The sequence below is a fragment of the Mesocricetus auratus genome, unplaced genomic scaffold, assembly GCF_017639785.1.
Source record: "Mesocricetus auratus isolate SY011 unplaced genomic scaffold, BCM_Maur_2.0 Super-Scaffold_100004, whole genome shotgun sequence".
Lineage (NCBI taxonomy): Eukaryota > Metazoa > Chordata > Mammalia > Rodentia > Cricetidae > Mesocricetus > Mesocricetus auratus.
Window position 1 is genome coordinate 42,205,331 of NW_024429189.1, and position 19,623 is coordinate 42,224,953.

Here is a 19,623-nt window from a genome sequence, read left to right on the forward strand (position 1 = left end):
CGATGGAATATTCCTGAATGGCCATACTTTCTCTCAATGTAAACAGTAGTGAAAAAGCAAACTAACAATTACCCACTATAGCCTAGGAGGGAAAGTATGGAGTTAGAAAAGCCTTGCATTTCCATCAGTTCCCATTGTTTTGAGGCAGACTTGATAACTAAGAAATGTATTTCATTTTCACCTTTTATTTTGAGCCAGTTTCTCCATGTTGCCTAGGTTGGTCTTGACTCCTTGGACTCAAATGCTGCTGCTCCTTCAGCCTCCTCAGTATCTGGGACCACAGTACACTGTTGTGCCCAGCTGTTCCACTGAGAGCTTGCTTGAGACAGGGTCTCATGTACTGAAGGCTGGCCCTGAACTCCATCATCCTCCCACTTCTTCCTCCCAAGTGCTGGGATTACAGGCGTGAACCACCACACAGAGCTGGGATTACAGGTGTGAACCACCACACAGTGCTGGGATTACAGGTGTGAACCACCACACAAGTTTTGTTTTAGTGTTTAAAGCAGGATGTTGTATGAGTGCTCATTCAACATTCCAAGAGACAGACGAGATGGTCGCCTGCTCAAAGCCACATGGCTGGTTGGTGGCAGTCCCAGGACATAGATCTCGGGCTTTTGGTATCCAGTGCACACCTCCTGTCTGATGAGCTGCCTTTAGCTTCAGCTGTGTTCAAGTCATGCACACCACCCTAGCTGTCCCAGACAACCCAGGTAGGTATTCAGAAGTCACCTTTCAGAGAGCCCTCTTCACCTTAGGAATCTAAACCGCCTCAAAGTGGAGAAATATTACAGATTTCTGCCAGAGTAATAGGAGAAGAAGAAAATAAATTTACGAATGTGTGCTGATTCTAGGCAGTTGAAGTTATTTAGGAGGTTACCACAATACGTTAGTGACCAATAGGCGGGGGAAAGGAAGTACCTGGTGCTAAACAAATGCCAAATACAATTTTATAACTATTCTCCCCATGACAAGAAAAAAGAGCTATGAATAGTTTTGATTTCTAAAAGCCAAATTTAATAAATTAATAACTGCATGCCAGGTAAAAATATAACTTTACAGCTGAAAACCAATAATTTAACAGAAGACGCCGTGTGGTGCATTTTTATTGATAGGATAACTTGCTGAAGTAACAGGTCTGAAAACACATCTTGCTTTTGCTGAAGAGAAAGCACTATGTCGGAGGAGGAGAAAGAGAAGCTGGGAAGGAACTGTGTGTAGAGTTGGCACCATCATGGTGCTGTAACAGCCAGAGCACTGCTTATGTGTGTGCAAGCATCAGAAACCAACGGCATGGACCCAAAAGCAAAGTCATGGCAGTTTACTCTGGGAAGCATGCTGGGTGACGACCACAGACAACCCAGGACAGAGAGGCGGTGCAGGTACAAGTCTGTGATTCCTCGATGTGGGGTTTCCTCACCAAACAGGGGTAATCATGCAGTAGCTTGAGTTTCTCTTAACATGATAAACACCCAGGGTTACCAGAACCGGAAAGCGTGTGTTCACTGTTTTACAAGGACAGCTGAGTGGTGCTACAGAAATGACAGGAAGTTCCTTCATTTTAATCTGGGTATCTGGCCAAACCTCTAACCAAGAAACAATGCAGCTAGTGAAGCTAATTAAATTACTAGAAAACATTCCTTCATGTGTAAAACTTTTTTCCTCAAATAGAAGCTCTAAAATAAAATGTCTTCATTTTTGATCAGGAGCTCCACCACCAGTCTCTGATAGCGTATGTCGTTCAGGGCGGCCATGGGGTCTAGTTCTGGGGACCTCATGAGGGTCGGCCCAAACACGATCCCAAGGTTCTCTGCACTCATCAGGTTTTCCTTCTCATGGAGGGTCACTCTGAAAGACACAAGTGCAACACAGACTTGAGTGATGCAGGCTCTTCAGCAAGTCTGAACACCCAAAGGGAAGCAGAGCCACATCAAGGCTTGTGTCCACTGGCCAGCTCTCCCAAGTTATTTTTCTGTGCTTCTCGGAAACGTCAAGGAATGTGACTTCTTTTGAAGTAGGTCACGCTGATAAAAAATTTAAAGTCCTGGTGATTGCTGGCTCACATTTGGACTGTGTGGGTTCAGATATTTGTGAACTCTCCTTCTCAGACATTATTTCCAAAAATGGAGGAGGTGGAGGAGGAAGAGGTCTGCCCTCCCTTTCCTTTGGCTCTCGGCTTCTGGGTCTTTCTGCAAAGTGAAACCTGAGTGTCCAGGAGAGCAGCTGTGAGAGCGGAAGAGCAGCTCAGCCAGGCTATGTAGCAAGACACTGTCTCAAAAACCAAGACTAGAAGGGGGGGAGCAAAGAAAAAAGGGAGGAAGAAAGGAGCAGGTGTCCACGAGTGGAGGCAGAGTCATGTGCTTTTGGATGATGCAGGCTTTGGGGCACATAGACTTTTTGTTTGTAATTGATTTTAGGGTTTGAGGCCCTAGGTGCATTGACGTCATATAACTGTGAAATTATATGATCACCATCAATCATAAAACAGCTTAAAATTCTAACTGAAAGTATTCCTCCCTACTCCATCAGTTTATGCCGCTGTCCAGTGTTGGTAACGGCAGTTAATAGTCTAAAATGCCAAGATTGGAGCAATAAGCTAAGAAAAGTGATTTGCCTCACAAACTGACAGCAGCAACCCTCTCCCCTTCTACAAATGCTCACCAATGTCTGGAGAATACTAGCACACTCCCAAACAGGTCCTAGAACTGCAAGGCATGGGTGTCAGGGTGAGCCTGGCATGTGGTACTGCTGTGTGTACTATTTTTAGCACCCTTTCCCAACTAACGCAATCTCCCACAAGACAATGCTGCCGTGCACTCCGCATTCACTCAAGAGAACACGCCTTCTTTCACCTTTTGTGAATTTTACTCTTGACATTTGGTTGTAATCCAGCAGTAAGATACAAGCTGCAACTTGCCTCTTGAGATGTGCCATGAGGTACCGGAGGGTTTCGCAGTGGGCAGGCGGCAGCAGCCTCAGTGCTTCATGAAGGGTCTCCAGCTGCTCATCAGGGTCCATGATTTCTACAATAGCAAGAAGGACGCTCTAGCAGAAAACTGGTGTGACTGCCTAGGAATGCTCTCCCATGATGCTCCTAACCCTTGCTCACAGCCACAAAGCAGCGGTCCAAGGCCATCTTGGCTTAAGTGTGGGAACAGTTTAATGGGCCCCCCAACCCCCACTTGAGGGTCTTACAGTCTGGTTACTGAGGAAAATGGACATACTAGATATTCAGAATGTAACTGTAACAAATCCAGACGCATGCAGACACACAAATACAGCCTTACACACTCTAATGAATTCATCTGAGAACATTATAGACATACATATTGCTCAGAATATTTTAGAAACCCCCTGTAGTACACCAGACAAGCTAGTCCACTGCCTCTTGGCAAAACCTTATTGATAATGTTTTATTTCTTTTTTTAAAGATATTGTTTACCTTTGCAGTGGTATGGGCAGAACCCACACCTCATAAATACGAGGCAAGCACTCTACCACTGAGGAATACCCCAGTCTTTATCTTTCTAAGAAATGTATCATCTAACATTTGCTTGCTACATTTATTATGCTGTGTGTTATAGAACAAAATGAAGTCTCCCTTCAAAGCATGAGGACTCTCCATTTTTTAGAAAATGTTCTGAAGAACACACAGCAGACAGTTAGCTCTAAGTGTGCTATGCCATGGTGGCATCCTGGGATAAGAGGGCCCTTTCAAAGGAGTCCACCCTGAAGGGCAGATCTGAGTAGCTGAGGTCTGCACTGAGGGCCCACACACCATCCCGTTAGTGTAAGAACTCTGCTCCATCTATCAGTCACATCTGGAACAGAACGGTTGAAGCTGTTGCAATTCTGTGCTCTTGAAAAAGCAATCACGGTCTCACTCTGGTTACAAGGAGAGCCTTAAATGCACAACAGGACCCAACACTGTGGAGTCCTAATCATGACAGCAGCCCTGAAATGCTGGGAAGGCTCCGTCTGCCCAGGAGCCAATGTTTAGGACAGAAGGCTGAAACCCTGGACTCTCTTCCATATCCACAGCCCTGCTCAATGACAATGTATACTGGGTATACTGTATATGCTGTGTATACTGTATATATTGGATATACTGTGTACCCAATGTATACCGTGTATACAGTGTATATTAGATATGCTGTGTATACTGTGTATAAAGTATATACTGGGTATACTGTATATATTGGGAATACTGTATGTGCAGTGTATACTGGGTATACTGTATTGCTGTGTACACTGTGTATACTGGGTATACCAGGTTCAGTAAAGGCTGGTGTAGGACAAAAGCTGAGCTTTGACTACGTAGAGCCGGGTGGATGAGTCTCAGAATGTGACTGCTTTGCAGCTTTGGTCTAAAGCTTCATCAATTCCTGCTTCGTTTCTTGCTAACAAAGAATGTGTTCTTTGCCTTTTGCCTTGACAGATAATGCATGAACTCCAAACCGTCAGGACTCTAGAGTACATCTGCTCATAACACAGCTCTTTTCTCAGACACTGAAATTCAGTGATTGAATTTCTAGAATAAAGAGAAGGAAACTCTGTTTACCACGGAAAGCTAGCTCTTAGCATAGCGCTAAATTAATTTGAAACTGCATGATTACAGAAATTAAAAGCAGATTTTTCTTTTCAGCTTCCACAATCACTCCAGAGCAGGAGAAGCTTGAGACAGTGGGAGGCTGTGCACAGCCAGCACTGGCATGCTAGCCCAGGGGAGCCTGGCTCTTCCTGGGGGTCTGACAGTGGGTACCGGGGCCAGCATTGCACAGCCAGCACTGGCATGCTAGCCCAGGGGAGCCTGGCTCTTCCTGGGGGTCTGACAGTGGGTACCGGGGTCAGCATCGCACAGCCTACAGTGCACAAGAATGCAGTGGGTGCTGACACAGCGCCAAGGATGCTCGTGCCGGGCACTTGATTTTAAAGTTCAGGAAAATGTCAGCACGAGGGAAAGGTCTTGAGTAAGGCCTCAGAGGAGTAAAGACGGTCCCAGTTGAGCTAGTCCTGAGGGGCATGCTGGTAAGACTGAGGGGCAGTGGAGCAGATGTGGCTTCAGAGGAGAATGAAGGGGTGATGTCAGGAGGGAAAACACTTTCCTCAGGTCAGCTGTGGTCAACTCTGAAAGTTTATGGAGAGAAACGGGAAGGGTATGAATGAAGATGGGCTATAACCTGATGTTCAGTTAAACATGCTATTTATTTATGCACGTATTTGTTGGTGTGTGTGAGTATGCATGGCACATGTGTGGAAGTCAGTTCTTTCTACCACATGGATACCGGAGGTTAAACTCAGGCTGTCAGCCTAGGTGGCAAAAGTCTTTTACCCCCTGAGCCCTCACACCAGCACTAACGTTCGTTTTCTATGGTTCCCTTTCCTCTCGCTGCCGAGCAGAGCACAAACTACACAAGGGCAGGAATAATGTCAGAAAGACCATTCCAGTAACTAACAAAAATCCAGGGGTCATACCACAGTTTGGCAGGTGACAGCATGTGAATGATGAGATGTTTTACTCTGAGTATATTTTGAAGGTAGAGCCAAGAAAACTTCCTGATGGGGAATGTGTAAGAAAAGGGGGGATAAGGAATGATCAAGGTTTGGGTGCAGACAGCTGGGAGTGGTGAAGAAGGTCTGGGGAACTCTCTGAGACCGTCAGATGTACAAATGAATGGACCTGGATGAACCTGCTGTTGCAAAAAGAGGTGGGAACATGAAACGCACGTCTACACCTGAAATCAAACCGGCCAGAGGCGCTTCTGGACCCCAGCCCCTTTTTCTCCCATGCACACAGCTATTGCCCATTGTCAATTTCTTAGAGGACAAACTTGTAGTCACAAGACTATTGCAGCATAATTTAAGAGGCAAACAGAAAACATGGAAGGTGTTCAGAGACAAATGGGCATTATCAGATTAGCGGTCATCAAATGTAGAATGTGTAGCATGTGGAGGACAGAGGGCATCGAGGCAGGCAGGTTTCTTTGTACACGAGCAGGTTTGTGACTGTCACACCTATCCACCATCAGTGGATTGGCTGTCTACAGTAAACAACGAGCATGCAGTGACTGGGAGTTTCAAACAGCATTTAAACTGGGTAGTGGCCTTTAACATTAGCCCTCAGGAAGCAAAGGAAGATGAATCTGAGTTCCAGGACAGCCAGAGTGAGTTCTAGGACAGCCAGGCTACACAGAGAAACAAAACAAAAAACCAAAACCAAAACTGGGAAAACCAATCAACCAACCAACCAACCAACCAACCAACCAACCAACCAACCAATACAACCTCCAAACCAAACAATGAATTAAAGGAAAAAGTCTAGCCATACAACCCCTTAGAATATTTATTTAATGACTTAAGTTTGTGCATCTCCAGATGAAATTCTAAGTTTAATAGTCAACAAATATTTAACACCTACTTATTACTTAAATGAGGGACTAATCCAGGCCTGAGGAAAACAGCACCTGAGGTGGCAATCATGTCCTGAAGGGGTGGACGCCAGCACAGTGAAGAAACCAAGCCATGGCCACTGCCTGCCCCATGATGGGAACGAGGCCAGGGTGGGAATGTAATGCAAGGTGAAGGAACGTGTGGCTGAGGGCCGGAGAAGGACCAGGAGAGATGGTCTTGGAAAGTGTGGACACTGAGGGTCAGAAGTGAGTACTTGGGGCTTGGATCAAGATCTAATTAAGGTGCATCCGGAGCATGTATTGTTAATTATAGAGAAGCTCGGTGTCAGAGTAAAACTTCCCTGAGATACAGGAATTACCAAGTTGTGGAGCAGAGAAGACCCAGGAAGTTCTTCATGCCTGGCTCCTCCAAGGCTGCACACTTAGGGAGTGATGTGGTTTTCTAAGATCTTCTGGAAGACAGACTCCTGGGCTAGGGACAGTTACCACATGGTTTCCCATGGTCAAAGGTTGCTTGCAGATGCTGGCTCTCTGACAAGATGCTGTGGTAAGGCTTGGCTCTGGGCCTCTGTTCTAGAGCAACAATCTCCATTGGGAAGACAGGAAAGAGGGAGGGGTGGCAGACTGGGACCTCAGGGAACTCTGGAGGGGAGTGCATTCCACTTCAGCTTTTACAGAGGCTGCACCCTGCAGAGGCAGGGCCATCCAGCTCTCCACATTGGCGTCCCTTCTCCTGCCCTCAGCCTCGTCCCTTCTCCTGCCCTCAGCCTCTCGTCACAATGGACTTCAAGAAAAGCGTGTACACAGTTCCACCTGCTTTTGCAGAAAAAAGCTGCATAAACTATGGTTTCTGGGGTGAAATCAAGAGGTGTTTTTAAAAGACCGAGAGTAACTACATCAGGAAGCATTATCCAATCCTGTCCATCACTTTATGGGGGTCTCTCTTCCATATGTCTTCTCGGGTTCCTGAAGAAGCTAGGCAGGGTGCAGGGGAAAAGAGAAAGGGCCTCACGAGAGAAGGACAAGCAGGCCGTGGTGCAGGCACTTCAGGTGCACTCTGTAATTGTCAAGGCCACTGATCTCCCTTCTGCGCATTTTGAGGTACACCTGTGTCTACACACCTAACGCTAGAAGTGGGCTATAGGGAGAGGATACTACTTTCCACAGCCATCAGCACGAACAGGACCACACACATTTACATGAGGCACAGGCTGGGCGCCAGAGTTTTGGTGTCACAGAAATCAGTTACTAATTTAGATTATAAAGGGGGCATTTATTTCTCTCCATTTGGGGAGGAGGAGGTTTGCTGATTTCAGATAGGAAGGGTTCTAAAACAAATCCCACAAGGGAAAGATTTTCCTGCAGTGAAGGTGGGGTGGGGAGAGAAGGTGAGGTCATAAGAGTGGGGGGCCCAAGGCCTCAGAGCCCGACAAGAGGCTTGGGTGTTGGCAGAGAGGGTGTGTGGTTCAGAACGGGGCTATGGGAGTCACTGCTCTGTCCTGTGCTGGCTCACACACACAGCCAAGTTCATTCTAATCCCAAGCACAATAGTAGGAGGAGCCGCCTGTCCAGTTACTGTCACATACCATGGACTGTGAGAGCTAGGCGAATGGCCCTCCACAGGGACATGCTTTCCAGTCTGGTACCAATCAGCTGAGAACTCCTGTAGACTCTCCAGACAACCATGAGGAGCTCCGAAGCCATCCTAAGATGGGAGCAGTCAATCCCCAAGGAAGACCAGAAACCACTCTGATGGGGGATGTCCTTCTGCATATATGTCTCTCTTATTGGTTGACAAATAAAACACTGATTGGCCAGTAGCCAGGCAGGAAGGATGGGCGAGGCTACCAGACTAGGAGAATTTTGGGGGAGAGGCAGAGAGAGGTTGCCAGGAGATGCCATGTTGCTGAAGGAGTAACATGCTGCATTATGGGTAAGCCACAGCCTCACAGCAATACACAGATTAATAGAAATGGGTTAATAATAGAGAGCTAGCAAATAAGAAGCTTAAGCCACTGGCCAACAGTTTGATAATTAACATGTCTCTGTGTGCTCATTTGGGCCCGGAGGGCCTGTGAGGCCTGGCGGGACAGAAACTGTGTCTACAGCACCCATGTTTTCTAACTTCTCATCAGGCTTTCTCACGCTATACTGAGATCTCCTTCGCTGACCCAGGAGAAATCACAGCTCCAGGAAACTAACCATCACAGGTCCACAAAAGCTCTGAAGGAGAAAAAAGATGTCACTGTTTTGTGACAGTCCAAGTGCATTACCAAGGAAGTGATGTCACTATTTAGATGGAGGACATATGGGTTTAAAGACAGAAGCAAAGTGACAGGAATAGACTAGCTTTTCTTAAAAAAAAAAAGTGATGCCAACACCTAACGTCTGCTAAGATTTCCCTTATTTAAAGGGTAAGATGTGAATTACAGGTATGAATTTTGAAACAGAAATAACATGTTGCAAATGAGCCATTTTCTTCTCAACTTTAATTAAAAAACAAAAAGCAAAATTTTGGTTGAGGAGTATTGAGGCCCGAGTTCAGGTTCCCAATTCTGAAAACAAAGCAAAATAAAACAAACTCCTCGATGATGTGAAGCCATGTTCTTGGGATTGTAACTGACAGGCTAGAGGTAGTTTGTGAACTCTGAAGGTCTGGGCATTCGGCGTAAGTACCCATACTGACAGGAACGGTTGCTGAACCAAACAAGACAGCAGCCTCGCTCTAGCGTTTGATTTATCTTACTGAATGTCGATCTACACCAAAGCAGCACTGGTTCAGTACAGTATAGTACAAAACTTTCTAAGGGTAGAGGCACGGGTAATCTGGGCTAGGAGAGTGTAAGTGCTTGTGGACACATAGACCAGACCATGGAGAGCTGCAGGGAGGAACTGCAGGAGTGGTTATGGAGGAGAGGCAGCTCATACTTACTGGCAGACTCTATGAACTTGGGGTAGGCATCATATGTGATGAGAGGAATTGGCAGATCCCTGAAGTACAGTTTAAGTGCACCAGTGATAATGTTGATATCTTCATACATGTTCACAGAAATATCCGCCTTTTCACCATCTTTTAAAAGAAAAAGGGAAACAATGAATTCACATTGTGTCATCATAACATGATTTGTGCAGGATGAGATTTTAAAGGTAGGCAGCACTTCAGGCTGTTGTTAAATTAATTAATTATTTTATTCTAACTGTATAAAAGTTTGTTGAGATATATAGAGTTTGGGACTGGGCAAGTGTATGCTTAACCCCTAGCTGTGATGGAAATGATTTTTGTTCCAAAATAAAATAAAAAACATATTTTTATTACTAGCAACCAGCACCCTAGTTTCCAAGATCAAATTCAGCATGAAACATGATCTATATTAGTGACCCACTTTGGTAAAACAGCAAGCAATTTTTCTCTTCTTAAGCTACTTATTTTTCCTTGCTCAGCTATGCATGTATGTGAGTGCATGTGTATGTGTGTTGGGGGGGATGGGTGGGAGGAAATAACTTTATATTTTATAGTTGCCTGAGAATTCCCAGGGGAATAATGCAGTGCTGCTTTCTTTCTGTTTTATGGAAACACAATTTGCAAAAAAGAACACAGGCCATTCCTGTCAAAACAAGTCTGATCCCCAGGAACCACATGGTGGAAGGTGAGAGCCTACTCCTTTAGGTTGTTCTCTGACCTCCACACATGTACCACCCCATAATACATAAACTAAGAGAACAATGATGATGACAAAGGTTCCCTACTTTATCTCCATCTGGCTTGAAAGAAATAATATCTGGATCTTACCTAACCAAGCCCTGTGGGTAAATGAGACAAAAAGAAACACAATATCAAGAAATTCCCCAAACAAAACAAAATCTCAAATGTCCAACAAGTCCCATGAACTGCATGTTGAACTAAGAAGAGAGGTACTACACAATGGAAGGTCATTCAGAGGTGTTCAACACTCAGATTCTGAAGCAAGGCTGTCTACAGAGAGCCCCCCAGTGCTGTCCTGTGTTTAATAAAATCTGAACTTGTTGGCTGGAGGGGCGGCTTAGTGGTTAATAGCACTGGCTGCTCTTCCAGAGGACCAGGGTTCAATTCCCAGCACCCACATGGTAGCTAGCAACTGTTTGTAACTCCAGTTCCAGGGAATCTGACACCCTCACACATGCAGGCAAAACACTAATGCACATAAATTAAAAATAGAAAAAAGTCTCAATGTGTATCTATTCAAGATTTAATTAGCATCATTTCCTTGCTAGATATTTGTGTGTGTCTGCATGCCTATGTGTGTGCTCAGGTGACAGATTTTAGTAAAGAAAAGGAATGAGTTAGTAAGCTAAAAAAGACACACACACAAGAAACCATTAATGCACAGTGACAGAAGTCAGCCTAACATGGCTTCATGACATTCAGTCATAACTGGAAAAGCCAAAAAGGTGTGTGATTACTGAGTATTTGGGGGAAGGAGGGACACACAGGTAGTGTATGAGGGTTTTTATGCTAGTGAAACTATTCTGTATGATACTGTGGTGTAGACAGAAGATACCCCAGTGTAAACTCTGACTTTTAGCTAATAATGTACAATGATAACAAATACAATACTAATTCCAGATGCTAAACTAGGCAAGGTAGGGCACTCAGGATCCCAGTGTGCAAGAGCTTGGGATAGGAAGGTTAAAAGTTCTAGACCAGCCTGGGTTAGTGAAGCTGTGTCAAAAACCAAAAAAAGTCAGTACTAGGGAATTTGGGAGGAGGTGCCAATGGGAGGGATTGCACAGGAAATCACTGTCCTTCCAGTTATTTTTTTCCTGAAATCTAAAATTACTCCATAAAAGCCCATAAAAACAACAATCTAGCTCTTTGAAGATGCAGAGTACTGCAACCTTTCTGAGCTCACAGTCCATTTGAGTGGGCTTCACACATGAAGTGTTTTCTGTAAACAAAAGGCAATGTCCTCCAGGGAAACACTAGAAAGCATGTAGGCACCCTGGCCTAAGGACCTGGAGGTGTGAGGGAACCCCAGGAAGGCAGGGACCAAAGGCAGGTATCACTGCCACCCATGTCCTGTGTAGGAGGATTTTTTGTTGTTAGTTTTGTTTTGTTTTTCTTATTTTCTGCCACAGAGCTTCTGTTTCAATACCTATTAATAATTTTCTACAAAGAATCCAGATTTCAAATATTCCTCTGTTTCTAGGGTATACAACCAATACCCATGTTCCCCAGGTACATAGGCCAGCTACTTCACCACTTTTATAAATAAAGTCACCATTCTTAGAGCTCCACTGAGTCAAGATGGGGGTAGAAGTTTGACTGGGCGTGTTTTAGCATTCAGGTAACTCAGTGGACATCACCTGTACAGCCACTTTCCTTCCACTCTTCTCTGACTGTAGTGTCACTGTGTCTTCACTCTTCTGACTGTAGTGTCACTGTGTCTTCACTCTTCTCTGACTGTAGTGTCACTGTTAGTGTCTTCAGTCTTCTCTGACTGTAGTGTCACTGTGAGTGTCTTCACTCTTCTCTGGCGGTAGTGTCCCTGTTAGTGTCTTCACTCTTCTCTGACTGTAGTGTCTCTGACTGTAGTATCACTGTTAGTGTGTTCTCTCTTCTCTAACTGTAGTGTCACTGTTAGTGTGTTCTCTCTTCTCTGACTGTAGTGTCACTATGAGTGTCTTCACTCTTCTCTGGCTGTAGTGTCACTGTGAGTGTCTTCACTCTTCTCTGACTGTAGTGTCCCTGTTAGTGTCTTCACTCTTCTCTGACTGTAGTGTCTCTGACTGTAGTATCACTGTTAGTGTCTTCACTCTTCTCTGACTGTAGTGTCACTGTTAGTGTGTTCTCTCTTCTCTGACTGTAGTGTCACTGTGAGTGTCTTCACTCTTCTCTGGCTGTAGTGTCACTGTTAGTGTGTTCTCTCTTCTCTGGCTATATTGTCACTATGTCTTCACTCTTCTCTGACTGTAGTGTCTCTGACTGTAGTGTCCCTTTTAGTGTGTTCTCTCTTCTCTGGGCTGTTATTACCTGCTACTAGGGTTCTGCTACTCTCCCCTGTACAGCTGCTCTGTGTTCATCTTCAGGTTAGCCTCAGTGTGCACATTTCTTCCTTGGGAAGCCTTTCCTAACCACCAACATCACTTGCTCTGCTAGACTATGTTAAGTTTTCCACTTAATAATATCTTCCTTTATGGAAATATGAAGTCAATAACCAGTGTGTGCTTACTGTGAGTCCTACACAGATGTAAGGACTAAGAACTCAAGTTAACTTTGAATTAGAGTAAATAACTCAGTGCCTGGCATATGGCAGTACCTTAATGTAATTTCTTAGTGACTAAATCAGAAGAAATGAAATTTTAAAAAGCTAGGAGCCTAAAAGATTAATACTCTTGGGTTTACTATAGACATTATTATTAAGACAGTTGTTTTAAAACCTGATTTAAAATGTGCATGCAACATTTTTTAGTTTTAAAAACAAGTCACACATACCCTACCCCAAGACAGGGTTTCTCTGTGTACCCATGGCTATCCTGGAACTTGCTCTGTAGACCAGGCTGGCTTAAAACACAATCGAGTTACCTGCCTCTGTCTCCTGGGTGCTGAGATTAAAGACATGCACCTCCATCACCCAGCTTAGAAACAAGTTTTATTGATAGAATTTTCATATCATATAATTAATCATTTAAAGTATACAATTCAATTGTTTTCCATGTACTTATCAAGTTGTATGACTACTACCATAGTCTGATTTTAGAACTTTCTTATGCCCTCCGAAGTCCCCACACCACCCCCTTGCCCTGGTCCTGACGCTTGCAAAGGGTAATATACCTCCCTGCCATCAGTCTGCAGTCTGGCTATGTCATATGTATGGGTCATGCAATATGTGATCTTGAATTTCACCTAGTTTAGTTTAATGCCATATGCTGGTACTTTGTTCCTTTTTTAAACTATTGAATATAACTATTGTATTAAAATATGAACTCAAAAGTTTCCATTTATTTATTTTGCATGTATGCATGTGTGTTGGATTGCATGTATCATGGAATGCATGTGGAGGTCAGAGGACAGCTTGTAGGGGTGGTTCTCTCCTTTAACTCAGGTTGTCAGGAACTGTTTAATTAGGGTTCTTACTGTTGTGATGAAACACCATGACCAAAAGCAACTCAGGGAGGAAAGGGTTTGTTTGGCTTTAGATGCGTCTCTTGTTCGGGGGAGCAAGGACAGAAGGGGCCTCAGGGCCACACATCTGGAGGCTGAACTGAAGCAGAGATCATGGGAGAATGCTGCTTACTGGCTTGTTCAGCTTGTTTTCTTAACACACCCAGGATCATCTGCCCTGGTGTGGCATCCCCAACCCTGGGCGGGATATATGTTACTTAATGAAGAAAAAGCACAGACTTGCCAAAGGAATCTGATGGAGGCAATTTCTCCATCGAGGTTCCTTTTACCAGATCACTCTAGCTTGTGTAAAGTTGCCAAAAACCAGGACAGGCATGGTGGTGTCTTTACCCACTAAGTCATTTCTTTAAAACGAACAAACCTGGATTTATTTATTTGAGACAGGGTCTCTCTACATAATCCTAGCTGTCCTGGAACCTGCTATGCAGACCAGGTTGTCCTGGAACTTACAGAGATCCACCTGCCTCTGCATCCTGAGTGCTGGGATTAAAGATATGATCCCAAACCAGAATTCTGTTTTGTTTTTCTAGACAGAGTCTCTCTGTGTAGACCAGGCTGGCCTCAAACTCACAGAGATCCTCCTGCCTCCACCTCCGGAGTGCTGGGATTAAAAGCGTGCCACCGCTGCTCGTCTCACCCTGAATTTTAATAAGAACCCACACGTAACTGTCTTCCATTTGTCTCACTTTAAACTGTTTTCTGATAAAAATAATATAGACAACCTGGAACATGAAATCCAGGGCCTGCACTTTATCTGCAGAACAACAACTTGCCAGCAGTCTGTGACATCTTGGTTCCCCGATTCTTCCTTTCCTTTTCAACTCTTGGCTCACTAACCATGCGCTCTGGGATCTTGGGCTGGGGTCCACCATGGCCTGTCAGGGTACCCACCATCTACACTCTGTAGTCCTACCTAAAGACAGAGGGTAGCAAAGGTGTAACGGTGCCTGCAGACATTACCACAGGCAGTGCTGCAGCTGGTGACCATCCTAGGTAAGGCAAGGCGGCCCCATACTTGCCTTTACTTTGACTGCTGGACTAAAGAGTCCATGCCAGCATTCCGAGGGCCCCATCGTCCTCATTCTTCAATTTCATTATTTGAAAGCTAAGCTTCGTGGAACTGATCCCTCTTGATTACTTTCACTTTACTTACTTGGCTATTTATTTGCTACTTGCTTTGAACATTCAGAGATTTGGGCAGCATTTATGTGCAAGGCTGATTTAAATGATCTGCACTATTGGCTTTTTCACACTTATGTTAAAACTCTTTCTAAATTCCTATAAATGACTACAGCATGAGTCCTGGAGGAGGTTCAGAGTGGGCCCCAAAGACCTGACCATGTGGAGCCAAAGAAACCACTGGGAACCTTAAAATCTGTTAGCAGTGTTACAAAAAGGTGTCATGATGTTTAATGAAGGAAAATGCATCACTAATTTGCTTTCTGTGGCTGAAGTGATTTTTAGTTTCTTTCCAGTGTTTATGTATTTCTGAAACTCATGACTGCAGGCTGGGAGGGGACAAGTTCAGTTGCTGCCTTTCAGATGAAGGAAATGTCTCCTACCATTCGTCCTGGGGTGGATTCAGGATCCTCCTTAATGTGTATTTGTATGCAAAACATCATTATTTTACTGTCTTTGCTTGCATAAAACATTTAGGCTGGCCTACGTTCCCCTTTGCAGGTTGGTAATACTTGATTATTTTTGTCTTCTACTTTTGTGGCTTTGCTGGGGTGTGGCATATGAGGCCCTGGGTTCAATCCACAGTACCTCCTCCCTGCGCCCTGGGTTCAATCCACAGTACCTCCTCCCTGCCCCAACAGAGAGGGAGGGAGGGAGGGGAGAGAGAGAGAGAGAGAGAGAGAGAGAGAGAGAGAGAGAGAGAGAGAGAGAGAGAGAGAGAGAGAGAGAGAGAGAGAGAGAGAGAGAGAGAGAAAGAAGCAAATAGGCATTAAAAAAATCACCGACTTGGCTGGGTGGTACTGGAGGTGGCGACTGTGGTGCACACCTTTATTCCGAGCACGGGGTAGGCAGAGACAGGTGGATCTCTGAGTCTGACGCTAGTCTGCTCTATAGAGTGCATTCAGGACAGTCAGGGTTTCTCTGTGTAGTCCTGGCTGTCCTGGAACTCACTCTATATACCAAGCTGGCCTCGAACTTAGAAATCCACCTGCCTCTGCCTATCCATTGCTGAGAATAAAAGTGTGCACCACCAAACCCAGCACAAATCAAACCTTAAATGTCATTTTTAAAGTCCAATTAAGCTGGGCATGGTGACACATTCCTGCAATCCCAGCACTTGAAAGCAGAGGCAGGAGGATCTCAAGTCTGAGGTCATGCAGTGCTACAAGCAAGATCTTATCTCATCCTTCTGCATGATGTAGAACAAAATAACTAACCCACAGACTCCCACAGCAAGTAGGACTCAGGCCAGAGCTCCAGCTCCCCTCAGCTTTCTGGCTCCCGTGTGTGAGCCCGTCATACAGCGAGCGGCCTGAGGACTGTAGTTCACAGGGGGCTGAGTGGGCTAACTCCGGCTGGGGCAGGTGAGACAGTTACATCCTCTCCCACCTTTTCTGTGGTTTTGGTAAATTTAGCTCATGTCTCTGTAATCAACTTGGACTAGTCTTAGATATTCAAATGCTGACGATACAGATAAGCATTAAATTTGACTCGTTAAAGCAGCTGATCCAAAGACAAGAAGCTGTTAGTTGAATTTTGTTGTTGTTTGTTAGGCTCAGTTTTTTTGAGACAGGCTGGGCTCAAATTCACTGTGTACCAATCATGTTTACCTCTCAAGTGCTGGGCTCACAGGTGTGTGCCACCATGCCTATCAGACTCTTTTAGAAAATTAATGTAAGAGTAGCATAAGAAATTGTGACTTTTTTTGCATGGTATGACCACCTTAAGTCAATGTCTATGCTGAAAACATACCTCTATCAAAAGCCATCTTGACATCTTCAATTAGGTCACTAAATCCTGATACTCGGTACAGTCCTTCAGAATTAAGACCTGAAAATAAATCATGGAAACTAATTTTCTATTAATTCACATTTTTATTTCTCTCCATACTTCATGCTAGACAAGTGATGTACAAGAAAAACTAATAAAACACACATGATTAGAAGCCTTTTTCCTCTTTTCTCCTAAAATGAATCTGATTCACTCAGTTTTTACTTCTGACCTACTGTCACCTGGATATTTATAATTTGGCCATCATATTGCCTAATTAGATCAGGTAACATTAAGTCTTCGGGGAAATCGTTCATCACCCAATTCTATCATAAAGTCTTTTACATAACAGAAGACCTAGAGAGCCTGTGCCAGCAGACCTGTGGCAGTTTTCCCAAGTGGGCACGAATAATTAGGGTGCAGCTCAGGTTTCTGGTCTTTGTGTTTTAATAGGTCATTTCTGCCTTTGCTTCCTGGCCTGAGTAGAATTTAAAACCTGAAAAGTGACTCCAACTCTGCCCAGAGATCTTTGTAGACTGCAGGCATCATCCATTAATGTATCCTAAATACTACTTTCCATAACTGGTTAAATGTTCCTGGAAATCAAGCTGTTGGCTTATTAGTGCACTGCAGACTTGGAGAGCACTCCTTTTCTGACACCATTCTCTCCCATCACTGAAGACAAGATCAGTGCCAGACGAGGCACCAAAAGGGAGGGAGTGAAGGCCCAAGCAGCCTGGACTGGAAAGACCTCACCTCTGGACTCAATCTCCCTGATGCACATGTCCACCACCATCGGCCGCTTGGTGATGTGCGCTTTGACGAGCGTTGTCAGATCACAGCTGTACACCTTCTTCACATGCTTCAGATCTGGCTTACAGTCATTTGGGACCATCTTAGAACACTGCTTGTGAACATTCAACCCACAATCTGGGAAAAGAATGAAGGTAGAAGCCATGATGATTTCCACTCTGGGCATTCTGGAGTGTTTCTTTGAATAGAAGACACTTGGTGTAAACTGCAGCTCCTCCAAGGAAATCAACAGTATCCTCTCCCCTCTCAGGAAAGTTTGATTAGAACTTGGAGGCCAGAATTTTCTTTCTTTTTGAGACAGTCTCATTATGGAGCCCTGGTTGACCTGGAACTCTCTACATAGACCAGGCTGGTCTCCAGATATCTGGCTGCCTCTGCCTCGTGAATTCTGAGACTAATGACATGTGCCACCAATCGTGAAGAGGCCAGGATTATTGCTAACAAGAATTCTTGTTGATAAGAATAAACAACTTATTTATTTGACTTCCTGAATGACCCCAGAAGAAGTAAAAACAAAATTAAGATATATTCCCCATACCAAAACCAGCAAGAGTTAAATAATTATACATAATAGAATATCGTATCACCAATGCTAAGATTTGAGCATGTTTGTTTTTGTCATAATTCTTATGACATATTGAAAGGCATGGCCTTTTGGGAGGTGTTGGGCCCTTTTTACAACTGACCAATGTTGCTATGAAGAGGCCTGTGGGAGAGGGTTCTCTCTTCTGCCTTTTCTTGACTTTCTACTCTGACCTTGAGGATACAGCCAAGAGCCCCTACCAGGTGCTGGCACCTTGAATTCTCTATCTCAGAACTCTGGATCTAACACTTGTTCTTAGTAAATTATCTAGTGGGAGGTTCTCTCAGAACTCTGGTATCTAACACTTGTTCTTAGTAAATTATTTAGTGGGAGGTTCTCTGAAATAGTGGCACAAGATGGACTGGTCAGACAGCTCAAGAAAATTGACATCTACTGTAAGCTGTAATTATACTTCAAATCACTCGATATAAAGTGGAATTGGACACCCAAAATAAGAGTATTCAAAGTCTGGTAAAAATAAACCTGTTCCTTCTTATACCTATTCGCAACCCCCTTTTAAAGGTAAGAGTACATATAATTTCTTGGGTAGTCTAAAATGGTCATTACCATTCTTTTTACTATGATCAGTAGCTAACATTTATAGAGGACTTAATATTATTTATTGTCAAGTGCCTTGTCTTTATTATTTCCTTTAAAACCACAAAGATCTATCAAATAGCTACTTTTTCTTCTCATTTCCTATTATATCTGAAAAAAAAAAACAAGCTAAGGAATTTATTCAATGGACTTAGTGGAGCTGGAACTCTACCCTACAGGTGACTGGAGACCTCAAGTCCCCATGTCAGATTGAAGTTACTCCTCTAGTTTTGCAGGGTTGTAACATCTTGGGAACCAGAACCCAAGAACTTCCTGGTTAATATTTGAAGTCTTTTTTCAATAACAATGAAGTTTTATAATGGATGAAGAAGAACAAAGGTGTTCTGCTAAATTAGACTGAAGTGATAAAATATATTGAATAAATAATTCAACTAAAACAAATGTCATCTTTATGTTAAAAAAAACCTTTGTGTTTGTTAATACTCTTATTAGGACTACTTACAAAACTAGTTAAACGAAGCAGAAGCAGTTCATGGCCAGGCCTTGGTGAAATCACCTTGAGAGCCCTAGAATGCCTGGGCAGCTGCCTCAGCTCTCGGGCAGTTTCATTTTGCTGTCATCTGCAGCATGAAGGGGAGAGTGACATTTCTAGGAACTACTGAGCAGATGGGCTAGAACAAGCAGGGCTCTTGCAGACGTGGGCCCAAGTGAACATTCCAGAGAGGACAACGCCACTGTGAGTCATGTCCAAATACTGTTACTGCTTGGGATAGAAAGGCTTCCTGACCAAAGTTCTCGAGCTACCACTTGAAGAAACGAGGTAGCACTGCACCATATAGTTAGTCAAGGCCCTAATGACTGCACGGCCAAAACTGAAGCCCTTCTCCACATAACACCAGAGATTTCTAATTTGATCATAAGGGAAACCAGTGGCCACACACACAGTGAAGACCTCTTTCCTGCACACACAGTGAAGACCTCTTTCCTTCAACCATTCCCAAGTTCTGGAGGACTTGTAAAATTTGATGTTTGTTCTAGAATCTATGAGCTATGTAACCTGGAGTGAGGCATCACACTGCTTCTTTTTAGCATTGTGCAAGCCTTGACTGATGTTCCTGTATGTACAGAGCTCTGGGTAGTAATGTGTG

The 19,623-nt window shown here is 44.1% G+C and overlaps 1 protein-coding gene across 4 annotated transcripts in view; it reads right to left on the reverse strand.

Moving 5' to 3' along the window:
• Nucleotides 1–994: 994 nt before the first annotated feature.
• Chn1 (chimerin 1) overlaps nt 995–19,623 on the reverse strand; it is a 144,827-nt gene continuing 126,198 nt past the window's right edge. For all 4 annotated transcript variants that reach the window (XM_040745604.1, XM_040745603.1, XM_013121941.2 and 1 more), the window contains 5 exons: nt 17,278–17,451; nt 16,504–16,581; nt 9,343–9,480; nt 2,918–3,023; nt 995–1,848 (listed from right to left, as the gene is read on the reverse strand). In XM_040745604.1, the coding sequence (XP_040601538.1) occupies nt 1,677–1,848; nt 2,918–3,023; nt 9,343–9,480; nt 16,504–16,581; nt 17,278–17,451 (668 nt within the window). In that variant the 3' untranslated portion in view covers nt 995–1,676. The remainder of the gene's footprint in view (nt 1,849–2,917; nt 3,024–9,342; nt 9,481–16,503; nt 16,582–17,277; nt 17,452–19,623) is intronic.